Here is a 17,466-nt window from a genome sequence, read left to right on the forward strand (position 1 = left end):
GCTTTCCAATATCTATTTGTTAATGGTTTTTATGACAATGTGGATAAATTATGTGATCTTATTCACAAGCTAATGGAAGCAGTATTTGTGCACATTTGTATTTTGTACCTGTGCAATGTTAGCCACCTTGAATCGCCACATTAATGAATGAATGAACCATAACGCAGCTCACATTGAATAAATATAATAATAAATTCATAAATGAACTTAGCTAAACACATACGCAATAGCAGGGTGTGAGGTAATGGGGCTGTCCTTTCAGAAGACAGGTGCAGAGAGAGGGCAGGACAGTACTGGCCTTCAGTCAGCCCATGAATGTGACAGCCTTGGTCAGGGGTCTCAACATCCAGTCCTGGAGGGCCAAAGTCTGCAGGTATTTGTGGTTTCCTTTCAATCAGCAGCTGATTAAGGCCTTAAGAACAAGGTGTGTGGACTCTTTAGCCAATGAAAAACTTGTATCTTGTATCAATGAAAAAGAAATGTATCTCTCGTGCTGAAACACACCAAAGACCAGCAGACACTGCGGCCCTCCAGGACTGGAGTTTGACAGCCCTGGCCTAGGTGTTGTATCTTATGTTGATGCACTACCCTTCTAACATGCTTTGCATTCAGAGAAAGCCTCACAGAAAGCTTCACAAAAACCTATTGTCCAAGGATCATCTGTGGATTACCTTTCTACCTCTATTACCAGCTTGTCAACAATGCTATGCAAATTCCAATGAGGCATGAACCATTTAAATTATTGCCTATATTAATGCACTGCAATCATATTCATCCAACAAACAAATCTATATCAGGGATATTCAAATCTCTTGGGCCTGCTGGTTTTATTTTCTACCTGGCAGATAATTGATTGATTAATGTCACTGATTGGTCAACCTTGTGTCCCGAGTTGAATCAGTCTGATTAGTGGGGGAAAATTAAAACCAGCAGTACTAGTGACCTTGAGAGACAGATTTTAGTATCCCTGAACTGTATATTTAAGGCAATAAATACTACACGAGCACTAAACCTACATGAATGGACCATAAATCTTGGATTAGTTTTACATCACTAGCACAGCTATATTTTCAGCTGTAAAATAATTGGACAAGGAAATATTATACTCTACTCTATAGAATACTCCAACCCTCCATCATCAGCTACTGACTTTCCAAAATTCAATTTCAAGGACAGCCCCATCTGTGTGCTTCCTACAGTATACGTAGCACCCTATAATAGTTATCTTTATCTGCAATCAATATCTGCTATTCAGGCTACTGCCCTTTCTCCAGTAACCTTTAAAAACCATTTTGTACATCTTAAAATAGCCATTTATTGTCATTTTTGTCACAATAATTTTTCACTTGAGAGACAATGTATCAAATTAGTACTCTCTCAATATAAAACTTGAATTTGGTGCACACTGTGAGTATGTGCACAATGTTTTTCAGTCATCTCTTTGCCATTTGATTATGTTCTACAGACACTAAGGAGTAAACTGCAATCTTCAAATCTCATCCTGTCTCCTAATCTTGGTTAATCATCCTGACAACTTGGGTCACAGCATTGCTTTTTGTCTTGATTGTCATGGAAACAGGACTCTCATTAAGCAAACCAAAAATCAGATAATGCCCTTGAAAAGGAATTTGATCAACACATGCAGGCACATGAGGCCATAAACAAGGATACAACTTCAGCACACTCATGAAGATTGCAGGTCTTATTCAAGGGCAGTAGTTCTGCATCAGAGCATTTGAGTAAGACAATAGACACAGCTTTTTCAATTGAATTGACTAATAAACATTAAAAGGGCACACCTGAATTCAGTCTTGGTGGTTCCAAACTTCTTCCATTGCTCAATTATTGAGGCCAGTGTTCTCCTGGGAGCACTCAAAGATTTCGAAATGGTTTTATACCATATTTTTTGTATTTAAAAAAAAAACCCTTTTATTTAATCATTTTATCTATCGATCTAATCGCGCTGCAGTGCATTCCTTGGACTTCGTGGCTTTTAATGAAAGCAGGATCCACCACAATTAGTCCAAAAAACCTCAATGTACTGAATTGAGGGTCTGAATATGATTTATAGTTTTTGATTTTTAATACATTGGCAAAAAATGTTTTTTTTTTTTACTGTGTCATTATGGGTTATTGATCATACAGACATCATCTCTCACTCCTGCCTGCTGAAGACCAGATGAAAGGGACACCGAGGTGTCTGAGAGCTGGGAGCTCCTCTCTGAGGATTCAGCGTGAGGTTGAGAACGAGAAATGCCTTGCCTATGCTGTCACATATACACAGTTTTCTATCTGTGCGTCTCTCTCTCTCTCTCTCTCTCTCTCCCTCTCCCTCTCTCTCTCTCTCTCTCTCTCAGAAATATCATATGAATACAGTACACTTTGGCATTTTTTGGGGAGACACAAATAAGATTCATTTAGTTAACATAACATGACATGTCACATGACTAAATGCTAATATGATGAATATTATTATCCCATCATGCTCTAGGCTTTGTGGTAGAATCATGCTGACACTTAGCGTTTGGGGGCAGGGTTCAGAGTTTCTCATTACACCAGAGCACTAAAATAGCTAGAGTGAACAATTCTATACATATTGTCTGCTGACTGCATTTATCACACTTAAATCACACTGTTCCTGCATATTCTTAAACTGTTTACAATATCTTTTGCCTCCCCTAAAGATGCCTGAAATGCACCTTCCAACTATAATATGCCCATGATGATTTTTTTTTTTTTTTATCAATAAGCTGTCATTGAGCATGTCTTATTGGAATTATTACATTGCACCTGAGGACTGGAGTTAAAAATAACATGGCAAGTGTTGACCCGGCACCTAAAGATAGACCTTCTGTTCCTCCCTGTTGACTGACGCTCCAGTCAATGTTGATGGCTCTGCAGTGTCTCTCTCTTACTCAACTAACAATCTCCGTGTGAGCCTGGATGACTCACCAGGGCACCGGGTCCTGTCCTTACCCCTTCTTATCATCAGGAGAACTTCTCCCCTGGGTTTCTCACTTTCTGCCTCACACTTTTGATTGGCAGGCTTATTGCATTAGCAATGCACCTAGCAGCATGACACCATTCTGGGATAATAATATTAATCATATTAGCATTTAGTCATGTGACATGTCATGTTAACTAGATTAATGTTATTCGTGTATCCCCAAAAGGTCAGCATGTACTGTATTCATATGATATTTCTGAAGAGAGAGAGAGAGAGAGGGAGAGAGAGAGAGAGAGAGAGAGAGAGAGAGAGAGAGAGGGAGAGAGCGAGAGAGAGAGAGAGAGAGAGACGCACAGATAGAAAACTGTGTATGTGTGACAGCATAGGCAGGGCGTTTCTCGTTGTTCTCGACCTCACGCTGAATCCGCAGAGAGAATCTCCCAGCTCTCAGACACCTGGGTGTCCCTTTCATCCGCTCTTCAGCCGGCAGGAATGAGAGATGATGTCTGCATGCTCTGCTGCACCGCGGCTGTGCAGCATGGCTCAGGGTGAGCAGTCACACTGCGCTTTGATTGCAGCCCAGAGCTGTAGGTGGCAGACATGTATAACCCCGTAGAACAAACACCCTGACAGACGTCACACAGGGCGAGGACAGGATAATTGATTTGGGCCCGGTACTGGGATTCACTGAGCGTCATACCCTGGCCTACTGGAGAATGATGGGCTCATCACTGTGTGATTAATGCTGTTTGGGTACAGCTATGGGCAGGTATGGCTGCTGTGATATATCTGGTAAGGCTTCTGTTCGTAACTTGAAGATGTGGAGCCATATGTCACAGAGTGATTCTCTGATTCCCTGATCAGAGAGCCTCTGGTTCTTTCTGCCTAATCACTTGCACGTTGCATATACAGTAAGTATCATATAATTGATCTGGATGCTAACTTTGTTTTTGTACAACAGAGATACTCGAAGGCAGCAGTACACTGTGACCCATCTGGGGAAAACAAAAACCTGAGGTGAACAAAATGTTCCTGGGAGCAGAACCAAGATATTAGCCATAAAGGAATACAAGTGTTAAAGCGCAAAAAAACATACTTTGAAAATGTTTAATGGCACATTTTGTGTTTTTCAATTGTCACATGTAGCCTATAGGCCGAACAAATAATCAGCCTGTGATTGGCACATGGCCAATATCAATGTGAAATCAGCACTGAAACAGCAAAGCAGCTTATCGGCCCTAAAGTCCTTCAAGTCTCCTAGCAGGTTGCTAGTAGCAACATACTTTCCTATAACCCCTCTATCCGCCTTCCCTCCAATTTTCCATGCTTCCGTATTCTACCAGAATTTCCTCTCCCCTGGACTCCCGAGTGACTCATAACGCAAGGCCAGGTACCTGTATGTGATGTGATAAGCTAGCTACCCATCAACAGTTCATGCTACACAAACCTGGTTAGGAGAAAATGAAAATGCCCCAATACTGTTGGTTTGTATCAGTGCACACTTGCCTACTCTGTGTTGTCAGATGATATACAGTATTTCCAAGTTATTTCTCAGTGGGAATGATTATTGAGTCCACATCTTCAAAATCATGCATGTAAGTTTGAATCTTTATCAGGCCTTTGTGTCTGTTTAATGAAGGGCATGACCAAAAAAAACCATATTGTTATGATAATGATTTTTGCATATGGTTTTTTTTGCATAATAATAATTTAGCTAAGGGAAAACATTAACCACTATTTAAACTGGCGAGGTAATTACCTGCAGTAATAGTTACCAGAGTATTGTTTCAGCACTCAGGTCAGAGAACGATATAGATTCATAAAATAACAGATAACTGTCAGGGCTGTTGCAGTTGGAAGTTCTTCAAAACATGCTTTTTATCTTGAATATATCCTGACCTCAATTTAATCTAATTTAATCACTTTAATCTGCAGTCCAATCATCCAAATGGGCACCATATGTTCTGGTCACAGATACTGTAAGAAAGGAACATTCTTCAGTGGTGTCTGACACACGGGCAAAAGCTTTGGCATGAATGATCACAGGTGAGTGTTGCTGCAGGTCTGTACTCTGCCAGTGAAAATGACTGGAATGGGATTGTTTATGATTCTATCCCTCATCAGTGCCTTGGCCTAAACAACATGTGAGTGAAGTATTCTTGTCTTCAGGGACACTTTTTTCCATGCAATTCACAATAACTTCCTGGGTTTTAACGTTTGCTGTTATATTAAATGGAAAGGTCAGTATCCATAAATGCTTTTAGAATTATTATGCTATCATAATAATAGCTGTTCTGTTATTATATACTGAACACAAAGACGTACTGTATGTATGGGAATGTTCTCCAGAGGGTTTTCTGCAGTAAAATTTTAATTAAACCCAATGCATGCTGGTGCCATTTCCCGCTTTTAGATGTCAGCCACAAAGGAAAAGGATCAAAATTGAAATATGACCTTTTTTCAAAATGCTAATTATATTTATTATTATTTTTTAATGCATCTATCGTTTTGGAATGCCCAATCACACTTCACCTTCTGGGCCCTTGCCATCCTCAGTCACACACAGAATCACACACAGAGTCACACACAGAGTCACACACAGAGTCACACTCAGAGTCACACTCAGAGTCACACACAGAATCACACACAGAGTCACACCCAGAATCACACCCAGAGTCACACACAGAATCACACACAGAATCACACACAGAGTCACACACAGAGTCACACACAGAATCACACACAGAATCACACACAGAGTCACACACAGAGTCACACCCAGAGTCACATCCAGAATCACACACAGAGTCACACCCAGAGTCACACACAGAATCACACACAGAGTCACACCCAGAATCACACACAGAGTCACACACAGAGTCACACACAGAGTCACACACAGAATCACACACAGAATCACACACAGAATCACACACAGAGTCACACACAGAGTCACACACAGAGTCACACTCAGAGTCACACTCAGAGTCACACACAGAATCACACACAGAGTCACACACAGAATCACACACAGAGTCACACCCAGAATCACACCCAGAGTCACACCCAGAATCACACACAGAGTCACACACAGAGTCACACACAGAGTCACACACAGAATCACACACAGAGTCACATCCAGAATCACACACAGAGTCACACCCAGAATCACACACAGAGTCACATCCAGAATCACACACAGAGTCACACACAGAGTCACACCCAGAATCACACCCAGAATCACACACAGAGTCACACACAGAGTCACACACAGAGTCACACACAGAGTCACACACAGAATCACACACAGAGTCACATCCAGAATCACACCCAGAGTCACACCCAGAATCACACCCAGAATCACACACAGAGTCACACTCAGAATCACACACAGAGTCACACCCAGAATCACACACAGAATCACACACAGAGTCACACACAGAGTCACACACAGAATCACACACAGAGTCACATCCAGAATCACAGAGTCACACCCAGAGTCACAAATTAGATGCAGTGAGATGGAATGGAACAAGTATCTTTGTATGTTTAATATACAAGGTCTAAAACTGAAACATTACTATGTTATATAGAAATGGATTCTTTAAAAATAATGAATATAAAAAGTATACTAAAAAGGTTTTACACAGTTACACTGTGAGCTCTATGGCTACCTCCATGTCCAATGCATCTGAATAGGTTAAAAGCATAATAAGCTAAAGATAGAGATCGAGGCACTCTTGATTTGGATGTGTTAGAAAGCCTTTATTATATGGCCGAAGCTTTTAGTGACCGTGATGAAGGCCTTTGGGTCGCGATGTGTCAGCGTGTGTATTCTTGCCAATGCATTAGCCATATAATAAAGGCTTTTTAACGCAACCAAATCAAGAGTACCTTGGGCACCATCTTTAGCTCATTATCATCACCCTTGTTCCAAAAAGCACCACTTATCTTTTAGCCAAGATGCGCTGGTCTCTCAGTTTTTCTAGGTTAAAAGCATGCTTTGGCATTCCATGGATACTTAAAAATCCAAAGAATATAATCCAGGGCTTTCATTGGCACTGGCTTCCATTGTGCCACCATGTGAGGGGACTCTGACATTTCCCCTTGAACAGTGATAAGAAACCATTATGGAGACCTTCTGTAGATAAGACGCCTTTTATAGGCTCTATTGTTGTCCTGGGTTGAATGATCCCTGTCATCCAGGTAAAGTGGGCCTGCCTCATCAGTTCTGGAAATGTACTTTATCCAATTCTCTCTCTCTCTCTCTCTCTCTCTCTCTCTCTCTCTCTCTCTCTCTCTCTCTCTCTCTCTCTCTCTCTCTCTCTCTCTCTCTCTCTCTCTCTCTCTCTCTCTCTCTCTCTCTCTCTCTCTCTCTCTCTCTCTCTCTCTCTCTCTCTCTCTCTCTCTCTCTCTCTCTCCTTTCAGACCATTAATGTCCCAGAGACAGATTCACCATTGTGGTATATTTCCAGTGAAGAGTATGTAGCATAGTTCAGAAGTGATGCTTATTTGATTGACATTCTTGATTTGTATCTTTAATTGATTTCTTTCCAGTCCAAAACAATAACACCAACGGGCTTAACATACATTTGTTAATTTAGAATTACATACTGTACTTTTCCATGTAAAACAACAATAGCCTGTTCCCTGAAACATGAGCATATCTCACATATTACCATAATTTGATCACAATGGCTTCCACAGTACCTGCAATATTTATTATCAAAAGCAGTTACATCTTTTATTACTCACCATTGAATGAAGTGAACAGAATCCAATCCCATTCAGGAGATAGAAAACTTTGAATTAAAATGGTTAAACTCAAAAACCAAAGAATACCTACAGACTGTGTGAAATGGTGTTGACAGCTGTGTATAAACATCCCACACACAATTCAAAAACCCAGATCAGATGGAAAGTAGCCATGTCCAAACAACGTGCTGTGCTTTTCTGAACCTTTTCCAGATTCACCCACACGAAGTTGGCTCATGCCATGGTTACAGGTCTTGTCCTGGCTGCCACAGGTTCCCCGGGTCATTGTCATGGGGCTGGGGCTTGCTCTAGCTGATTTTTCTTCCAAAAAAGACAAATGATAGCACACCTATCAATCGTACCCTGAGGTCGAATCTGACATCCCGTGAGCTGCTGTGGGTTCAAAAGAATGCGCTTTGAGGTTGATAGCAACAAGGATTCAAGCCTTTATGGTCCGTCAGTGCTCAGTTCTTCTTTAATAAAAAATATTTTTTATTCAGTTTAGCTGTTTAAGGTGTGAGAATGTCTAAAAATAATTAATTTAGATTCTAATCCCAGAAGACACTGTAAGCACATAATGTTGTACAAAAACAATAGAATCTTTGGCAGAAAATATGAACTTGTGCATACATAAGAGCTAAACTGGAACAGATACATACATTAAAAATACACTCACTGAGCACTTTATTAAGAAGACCTGTACACCAGCTTGTTAATACAGATATTTAATCAGCCAATCATGTGGCACCAACTAAATGCTTAAAAGCATGCTGACATGGTCAAGAGTTTCATATGTCTTTCGGACCAAATGTCAGAATCGGGAAGAAATGTGATCGAAGTGGCTTTGACCGTGGAATGATTGTTGGTGCCACACAGGGTGGTTTGATTATCTCAGAAACTGCTGATTTCCTGGGATTTTCACATGCAACAGTCTCTAGAGTTTGCAGAGAATGATATAAAAGACAAAAAACATCCAGTGAGCAGCTGTTCTGAAGGCAATAATGCATTGTTAATGAGAGAGCTCAGAGGAGAAGGGCCAGACTGGTCGAAGCTGACAGGAAGGTGACAGTAACGCAAATAACCACACATTACAACAGTGCAGTGCATCTCAGAACGCACAACACGTCAAACCTCTAAGTGGATAGGCTACAGTAGCAGAAGACATAATAAGTCTAAAAAATGAGTTTAATAAATACCTAATAATGTGCTCACTGAGTGTATATAAATCTCTCCTTATAATGACCAGCAGGATCAAAGTGCTGTGATAAAAGCCAGGGGTTTTAACAAAGAGTAGGTGCAACAGAACAGCTCTGACGTGTGCTCAAGTAAAACTGACGAAGTAATAACGGAAGATGTTTGTGTTGCGTGTATAATGCCCCAAGAGAGTTCCGCTTGTTTGGCTTGATCAATGAGTACATAAAGAATGACATTGAGGGATGATTATAAACCAAAAAAAGGCTGACACGGAAATAAAGTCATGGAGAGAAACAACAGTGGTGGTTTCCACTATGACATGCTAATCAATACTCTGTGCATCACACTTTATACAACACAACACTAAATACTACACACCCACAGAAAAGGCTGTAAATGTATGCCAAGCTTCCGGCTTGATAACCAGCACACAATCAATGTGCCTGTCTGCAGTTTTCTCCAGCAGTGCCCAAATGTTCTTCCACTCAGGCACCAAACATTTCAAGTAAACGATATGAAATGGATTGGCTACATTGCAGCATGACTCATCGGGAGCAGTTAATAGAGGTCACACCCATCAATGCAACGAGACAGCGGACATACGCAGCCGCAATTAATTAGGCAGCCTGAATTGGCTCTATGGGGCCCCGCTATGTTCATCACTCAGTTAATCCCGGATGACCATTGGCATGCAGTGCCGGACTGCAGCGAGGCAGGCGTGGAGCTAGGTTCTAGCAGGACTTCGTTTCTGAGGCGCCCCAACCCCTGTGTGGTGATAATTTCCTGAGGGTTTCAGGATCGCTACTCCTCGTTGCCTCTCAGCTGGTCCACGCTGGGCGCGTCCGACTCTTGCTCTGCACTGGGGTTCCCTTGCCGTCCCGACAGGCGGTCCAGGGACTTGGGTGAGGAATCCCGGGGGCGACAGGACCAGCAGAGGGCCAGGTCGGCGCGGAATGACGGGGTGTAGAGACCATAGATGACGGGGTCACAGCAGGTGTTGAGGTTGCCAAAGACAAAGAGAATGTGGTTGACATACTCAGGCGTCACCTGCAGCATCTGAGGGTGGAACCAGTACCAGATACCCAGCAGGTAGTAAGGTGTCCAGCAGACCACAAAGGACACCACAATGATGATGGTCATCTTCAGGGTCTTCATACGTGCCTTGGGGATCATGTCTGTCCCACTGCGCCTCAGGCAGGACTCTCCTCCTGGAATGAGGTGGAGTTAAATGAAGCATGAAGCATTCAGAAGAAGCATCTAGAACAAACCACATGTCTTTTGTATCTTACAGAGTTCATAAAAAAGGAGATAGATGAAAGCAAACTTTGTAGAATGGTCATATTCAACCTTCAAAAGTACTTTTACCCAAGCTAAAGGGATGGATCTAACTCCTGGAGATCTAAGCATATTTTGACTGATTTTAACTCATAACTTTAGTCTCCCTTTACCTTCACCATCAAGCAATTGCAATTCTTTTTCAGAACAGGCTCACATACATGAACAAAACCATGAAACAGTCATGTCATTGTATTATGTGTGCATGAACTGCAATTAAAAATTTAGTGAATTTCTTGTATTTCATGACAAACTCCAAGGTCTTGGCATGAGAAAAGAACCAAAAACAATATCACACATGACAGAAAGCATAAAATATTTATCTAATTCTAAGCAGAAATTGGAAAGTGAGCACTTTATTAGGTATTTATTAGACTTATTTTTTTAGAAATATTAAGTCTTCTGCTGCTGTAGCCTGTCCACTTAGTGGTTTGACGAGTTGGGTGTTCAGAGATGCTCTTCTGCATACCACTGTTGTAATGTGTGGTTATTTGCATTACTGTCACCTTCCTGTTAGCTCTGACCAGTCTGGCTCTTCTGCTCTTACCTCTCACAATAACATGTTTCTACCAGCAGAACTGCTGCTCACTCGATGTTTTTAGTTTTTCTCACAATTCTGCAAACTCTAGAGACTGTTGTGCATGAAAATCCCAGGAGTGAAAGCAGTTTCTGAGAAACTTAATCCACCCTGTCTGGTATCATTTCACAGTCAAAATCACTTAGATCACATGTCATCCCCATTCTGACATGTGGTCTGAAAAACAGCTGACCCTCTTGACCACATCTGCACACTTTCATGAATTTAGTTGCTGCCTTTATGATTGGCTGATTAAATATTTCTATTAACAAGCACAGGTCTACCTAATAAAGTGCTCAGTGAGTGCACATGTATGGAAGGGCCCAAAATGATTTTGCAGTGGAATAAATTGCCACTTTCAATTAAAATCAACAGTAACTGTTGGAAAATATCCCCATAAGTGGCTGGCTTACAAACTACTTGCCAACTACTTACTAACATTCAGCTCATTGTGTTCATGTAGGACTGTTAAATGATGTGTAATTACTGAATATGAGATACGCTGTTAATTGAAGTTATAGTAGGCTACTATGATTATGTATTTAGACTGTTGAGAATTTCTGTTTGTCGCATTGTTCTTTTGATGCCTGATATCATCTATGGCTGATGGAATATCAAGGATGACAATGGAAATAAGTCCAGGACTTTTTGTGTTATCCTTGACAATGTCACATGCAAGTCTTTTTGGATACAGGCGTTTTCATTTTGTCATATAAACTTTACCAAAATGTTTTTGAAACACTGAATTGCTGTGGTCTTGAAACATACAAAAAGCCTACATGTATTTAAGATATAAACATCATGTGTCTGGGATTTCTTGCACAGCTTTTGCTTTGTACCTGATATATTTGGACCCTTGTTTTGTACAGCATGTTGGAACAAAGGTAGGGATTGGCTAACTTAGATAGTTGGCCCATCTCCTGTATAAAGTATGATTTAATGTTGGATGTTTGTTTGGAACGGATATAGAATACCTTTACTCTTGTGGATCTGATGGTTGATCTCAATTAGGATGCGCGTGTAACATAAGCTCATGACCAGTAACGGGACGACGTAGAGCGTGACGAATTGGAACATGTTGTAGACCGTTTCTTGCCAGCGTTGCTGAAAGCTCCCATGGGTCACACACTGGGTGAAGTCCACCCCCTCTGCCTTGATCACCCGGAAGATGAAAAGCTGGAGTTGGTAAAGAAAGCAAGCAGAAAAGGTTCATGTGAAATGTCGTACAGGCAGAGAAACAGCTCTGCGGGTAATAAAGAGCCCAATACAAAGAATATAGTTTTGTTGGACCCATGTAATGGTTCAGTTGATACCTTTATTACATTTTGGTATTGTTTTATTTGGTTTCATGTTTTTGTAAGTCTATTTGAAAAAGCGATGTGCGAAATGAAACTGAAATGATCCAATACCTTTATATTTTTTCAGCAAACTTAATGGATTCTCAATTCCCAACATCTTGTTACATCATCTAAAATAAATCTCCTTGATGCTTTTCAGGCTCTCATATCACCAAATAGGGTTGAATCAGAGGGCAATGATAATGGCGACATGTAAACAGAGTCTATCGTCCTTGGGTGACATTGATTTTTAGCAATTCAAATCTGTACGAACCTTCAGGGACAGGACCCCTTTCAGATTGGGAACACTATCTGAGAGGCTTAGATCACAGCTTATAGTAAAGGAGAAACAGTGAAAGTCTCGTTTATTGCTCGTCTGCCATCCTCTTCCGCACTGTGGATCCGGTGTGATCGTCAACAAGGGATCGCTCAGTGAATTGTGTTATGCTCCCAGCAGGCTTGAATATTTAATCACAGCAGAGCTGCCGCAGGCAACGTGCTGTGAACGAGAAGCCGAACGCCCAGGTGCACATAAAACCTCCTGCAGTATCGCTGCCAAAGTGACAGCAAATTAAATATATTTGTCTCCTCCAAATCATAAATCCATTAATTTGTGTGTCCCAAGTTCACCACCCACCACCTCAATATTTAGTTTTCCAACTATAAATAGCACGGTAAAACTGTAAAGGAAGATGTTTACCTTTGTACAGACTTCCTGTGTTTACAGTTCAATGTGTAGAAGATATATAACACCCAGGTGTATGTTTTTGTGTGTACATGTGCTTTATATGGGGATCTTGCCCTGAAATACTGCCATCTTTTTCCGAACCAATTTCTTCACAGCAGATGATTGTCTATTCAAAATTGGATAAAACAGTTGAATACAGTTTTTTTATTATGAGCACTATCGACACTGCCCCTTCTCCAGTTAGCAGCTATCATATACAGTGGGCTCAATAATTATGGGCACTTGATAAATATGCACAGAAAATACTGTAAATTAAAAAGTAAATTAACCTTATTTTCCAGCATCTGTAAAGTTGTGTGCTTTATTAATGATTCACTGGAATGAACCAAAGTCTTACATTTTTCAAAGGAAAAAACAGGTTTCACAATTATTGGCTATTATTGGTTTCATACTTTGTGCAAACACCCCTGGCAAAGATTATAGCAATGAGTCCTTTTTTATAATTTGTGATAAGGTTAGAGAACACATTTGGAGCGATGTTTTACCATTCCTCCAAGTAGAACTTTTCAGAATCATTCATATCCTTAGGTTTGCACTTACAGACCCCCATCTTCAGTTCAGACCACAGGTTTTTGATGGTATTTAAATCTGGAGCCTGTGATGGCCAATGCAGAACATGGATGTTGTTTTCACTTAGCCATTTCTGTGTGGAATTTCATGTACATTTGGAGTCAGTTTTCTACCTTCGACCAAGTTTCAGCTTTCTAGTAGAGACAACTAGATTTTTTGTGAACATGTCCAGGTACTTTGTCGAATGAATTGTGCCATTAAATAGTGCCCATTACCTTGTAACAGCCAGTTTTCATCTGTCTCTTCTACACTGACCATTTTTTGGCTTTTCCCATGCTGATGGATGACAAAGGGATTCTGCATCCATGTTACATCATTTTTTCATACTCTAGTGAAACAGGAAGTGATTGACATTGAAAATAGATTACTTAATAAAAAACATTGAGCCATGACAGTAAATATATTGAAATAAAAGTATATAGTTTTCCCCTGTATTTGAACAAAACGTATAGATTATTTTCTGTGTTGTTTATTATATGCAGCCTTTTTTCTTCCTTTTTTTATCAAGAGTGCCAATAATTGGCAGCCCACTGTACACACTATTAGACTGTGCCCTATAGCCTTCCTTTGCTAAGATTATTCTTAACCTTTTTGAATAATCTTTTTTTACCAATACACTGAGGAGTACATAACTCGCTGTTGTCCTCCAGTTACACGTCTCTCTGGGGTGAAAAGGTCACTGCCACTAGCAGCCAACCACAATCGACCCCGTCAGTGGCAATAGCTTTATGGTGGACTGCCAAGTTAAGAGCCTGAGTTAGCCATGTAAAAACAGGAGGTCACAAGGACTGCTTTAAAGGGGCTCAAGGACAGTGGCCTGGGAATGCCAGAGAAGGCGTGTATTTTCAGAATGACAAGTGAGGCAGAAAGGGCTCTGACCTTCTCCGGACTCAGCAGCTGCCTGCAACTGTGGCGGCCATGTTGAGAGTCTTGACCTCAGCTCTGTCATCCTCTGCCCTCCACTGGGACAGCAGAGGTGTAAAACAATATGTTTTCCTGGGCTCAACCTCTCATCGCATGTCATGAGCATTGTGCTCAGTGAGCTACGTATACCTCATGAATACAGACATACATTTAGTGGCTAATATCACACCACTGAAAAAAAAAAAAAAGATTTCTATGTCTTTGAAATTTATCTGGATAAATAACTAAATAATGAAATTAGCCATGTGCAATAGCCATATGTAAGAATTTAGTATTTTGAATATGTGAATATCTAGCAAGCTGAATTACCTTCCGTTGCAATTGATGCAGCATTGAAACAGCCATAACTCTGAGCGAGTACATTCCCTTTTGGACACTTTACATATTATTAGAGTTGAAGGACACAGAGCATTCTAACGTGTACTGTTGCTCACATGCTTATTACACAATTGTTTAGTCTTCCTCTTATCGGCGTAGAAACTAGAGAAGATATAGTCACAGGTTCACACTTTATCACAAAGCAGGATTATCACTTAGCTGGATAACTGCACAGAGTTAAACCCGGAACAGCTCTATTTACTTTAGTCCATGTTCCAGATTTGGGAGGGTTCTGGGTTTTATTCGGTGCAGTTATCCTGCAAACTCAGTAATCCCACTTTGCGATACAGCCCCCTTGTGTAACTACTCCCAATAGTACTCAAAATGTTCAATTAACTAACGGAATGTGTCTGATTCCAATAGGGATTACATGCACTCCTGAGAGTATAATGTATTAAATCAGAGTTGAAGAAACAGCACATCACAGGGAAGCAAAGATTCCCTCAACATGAGTGGCCAGGTCAGAACGAAGGCCTGCCCCCTCACACACCTGTGGGGACGCCAGCAGCAGGCTGAGGGACCAGGCCAGGAGCAGCATCCTCTTATTCCTGCGGTTGGCGTCGAAAGAGTCCAGCGGGCGCAGGATGGCGTGGTGCCGGTCCAGACTGATGACCACCAGGATGAAGGCGGAGGAGTGCATGGCGAAGAGCTTGAGGAAGCAGAGGAGCTTGCACATGGCGTCGCCGGCGTACCACTGCACCGTCACGTTCCACACCATGTCCAGCGGCATCACGATGAAGGTCATCATCAGGTCGGCCACCGCCAGGCTCATGATGAGGGGCCGCAGGTGGGACGCCAGCCGCCGGCCGCGCCCGCGAGCCACGCTGATCAGCACCGCCAGGTTGCTCACTGCCGCGAACAGGAAGAGCACCAAGGTGGCCACCACCCGAAACTGGGCCGCCCGGGTGAAGGTGGGGGCCACCCAGTCCGCCGACGGAGGGGAGGCGGAGGAGTTGGAGGAGGAGTTCACTAAAGTGTCCTGTGGCCCCAGCATCATCAGAGATGAGTTCCCTGACATCCTGTTGGTAGACACAGACGTTTCAAACACTCTTGCAATTCAAGACACGATGGGACAACTGCAACCAACATAGGATAAGTTTCATCCCAAGGTTTAAACCCACAGAACTGCGGAGTAGCTGTTCCAGTTCATATGCATACAATTATGTGGCCTAGTGGTTTAAATATGCAGTTTAATAATACATTTTCATTCTGGTTAAATGTGGTGGTTACACTGTGGCTTCCATTTGAAAATGGTTTGCATTGTGTTCTCATGCCACCACCATGACACCCTGACATACATGGAGCACTGCAGCTGAGCAAATGCCCTTTGTCTGACATACCTATCTGTGAACTAGCGGCCATATTCCATGCAACAATCGAAAACAGCGTTGATGCCTTTTGGCTGAAAGTACCTGGAGATTAGCTAGGGGGTGTTTATGTAGTAGCAGCCTGAGGCCACCTGCCATGGTGGAATGAAACCAATTAGGTCTCACAGCAGCAGGCTTCTAGTTATAGTTCACGGCAGTTTGTGTTCATTCCTTGGTTGAGCAGCTGGTTTTTGTTTTCACCTTAAAATCAGCAAACAATTCAGACAACAGAAACCAGATGAAGCAGGCTTACAATGTAATTACCTACTTTAATGAATCAATTAACAAAATCCTATAAGCCCCATGACTATCCAAGCCCAAGAGAGAATACCACTTGTCTCTTCAGATAGCTTATACTTAGTTTAACTGTGTGTAACCGGGGCTCACTTTACATTCTCAGGCCACATTTCTATATGCATAAATTTAATGTACGGCATAAGTGTAGACCAGTTACATAAATAACAGTTCAACCTAGTAACTCTGTCTGAAGATGCAGCTCCTATGTAACTAGCTAAATATAATCTGTGAGGAATTCTATAATTCCGTCTCTTGTAATCTCCAGCATGAATGGCCAGGTAAACACTTCTGCACTCTTGCATGTCCCTAACTTATACATGTAAGTCTTTCTTTATTGCCATTTTATGCTTCAGGAAACTTTGTGAAGTTGCTGTTAGGGAGCCCATTACTCATCAAACAACTTGGACAAACATTTTCCCAAGATCTTGACTCTAAACAAAATGTATGCTTACTTTACATTTCTTTTCACGTTTTTGGATATGAAAGATTCAGAAGAGAAAATACCATTTAGGTAATATCTCCTTAGCTTATGAAACAAATACCTTGGAGGAATCCATGTGGAAAACTGGATACTGCACTGAAATTGCAAGGAGGTGGCTGTAGATTAGAATTTTAAGTAGGTAATACTTAAATTGACAGCCATTCTGGATAATTTGTTAAGCAAATAAGCAGGGTAATTAGCAACACAAACCATTAGCAAATAATTTCATATTTACTAATGCAAAAGCAGAAAAGCATGATTAAACAAACAATATTTCATTGCAGCATCAGAGCACTCTTTCTCAAAGGTCATGTTTTCTAGGAAGAGTTGATCTTTTTTCAAAATAAAATGTGTTTGTTGGGCATATACTTATATTCCTCTCATTGCAAAAAATAACTATTCTGTAAATGTCTACATGCCCAAGTTGACAATAGAAATAATTAATTTTCAGCGCATGGTTATTGCCAATGGATAACCTTCACACGAAGGACAGTAATCCAGCCTTTGTAGCCCTGGGGTGCTGTAATTACTACCTGAAAAGGCCACGGTGTGGGTT

General features: G+C 41.3%; 1 protein-coding gene across 1 annotated transcript; it reads right to left on the minus strand.

The window, feature by feature from the left end:
• Window positions 1-8,267: 8,267 nt before the first annotated feature.
• LOC133128720 (gonadotropin-releasing hormone II receptor-like) lies at window positions 8,268-15,798 on the minus strand. The gene is made up of 3 exons (XM_061242449.1): window positions 15,256-15,798; window positions 11,783-11,984; window positions 8,268-10,104 (listed from the first exon to the last, which is right to left on the minus strand). The coding sequence occupies exons 1-3, from the start codon at window positions 15,781-15,783 to the stop codon at window positions 9,698-9,700; spliced, it is 1,137 nt and encodes a 378-aa protein (XP_061098433.1). The 5' UTR covers window positions 15,784-15,798; the 3' UTR covers window positions 8,268-9,697.
• Window positions 15,799-17,466: the final 1,668 nt, after the last annotated feature.

Source organism: Conger conger, chromosome 1 (assembly GCF_963514075.1).
Source record: "Conger conger chromosome 1, fConCon1.1, whole genome shotgun sequence".
NCBI lineage: Eukaryota > Metazoa > Chordata > Actinopteri > Anguilliformes > Congridae > Conger > Conger conger.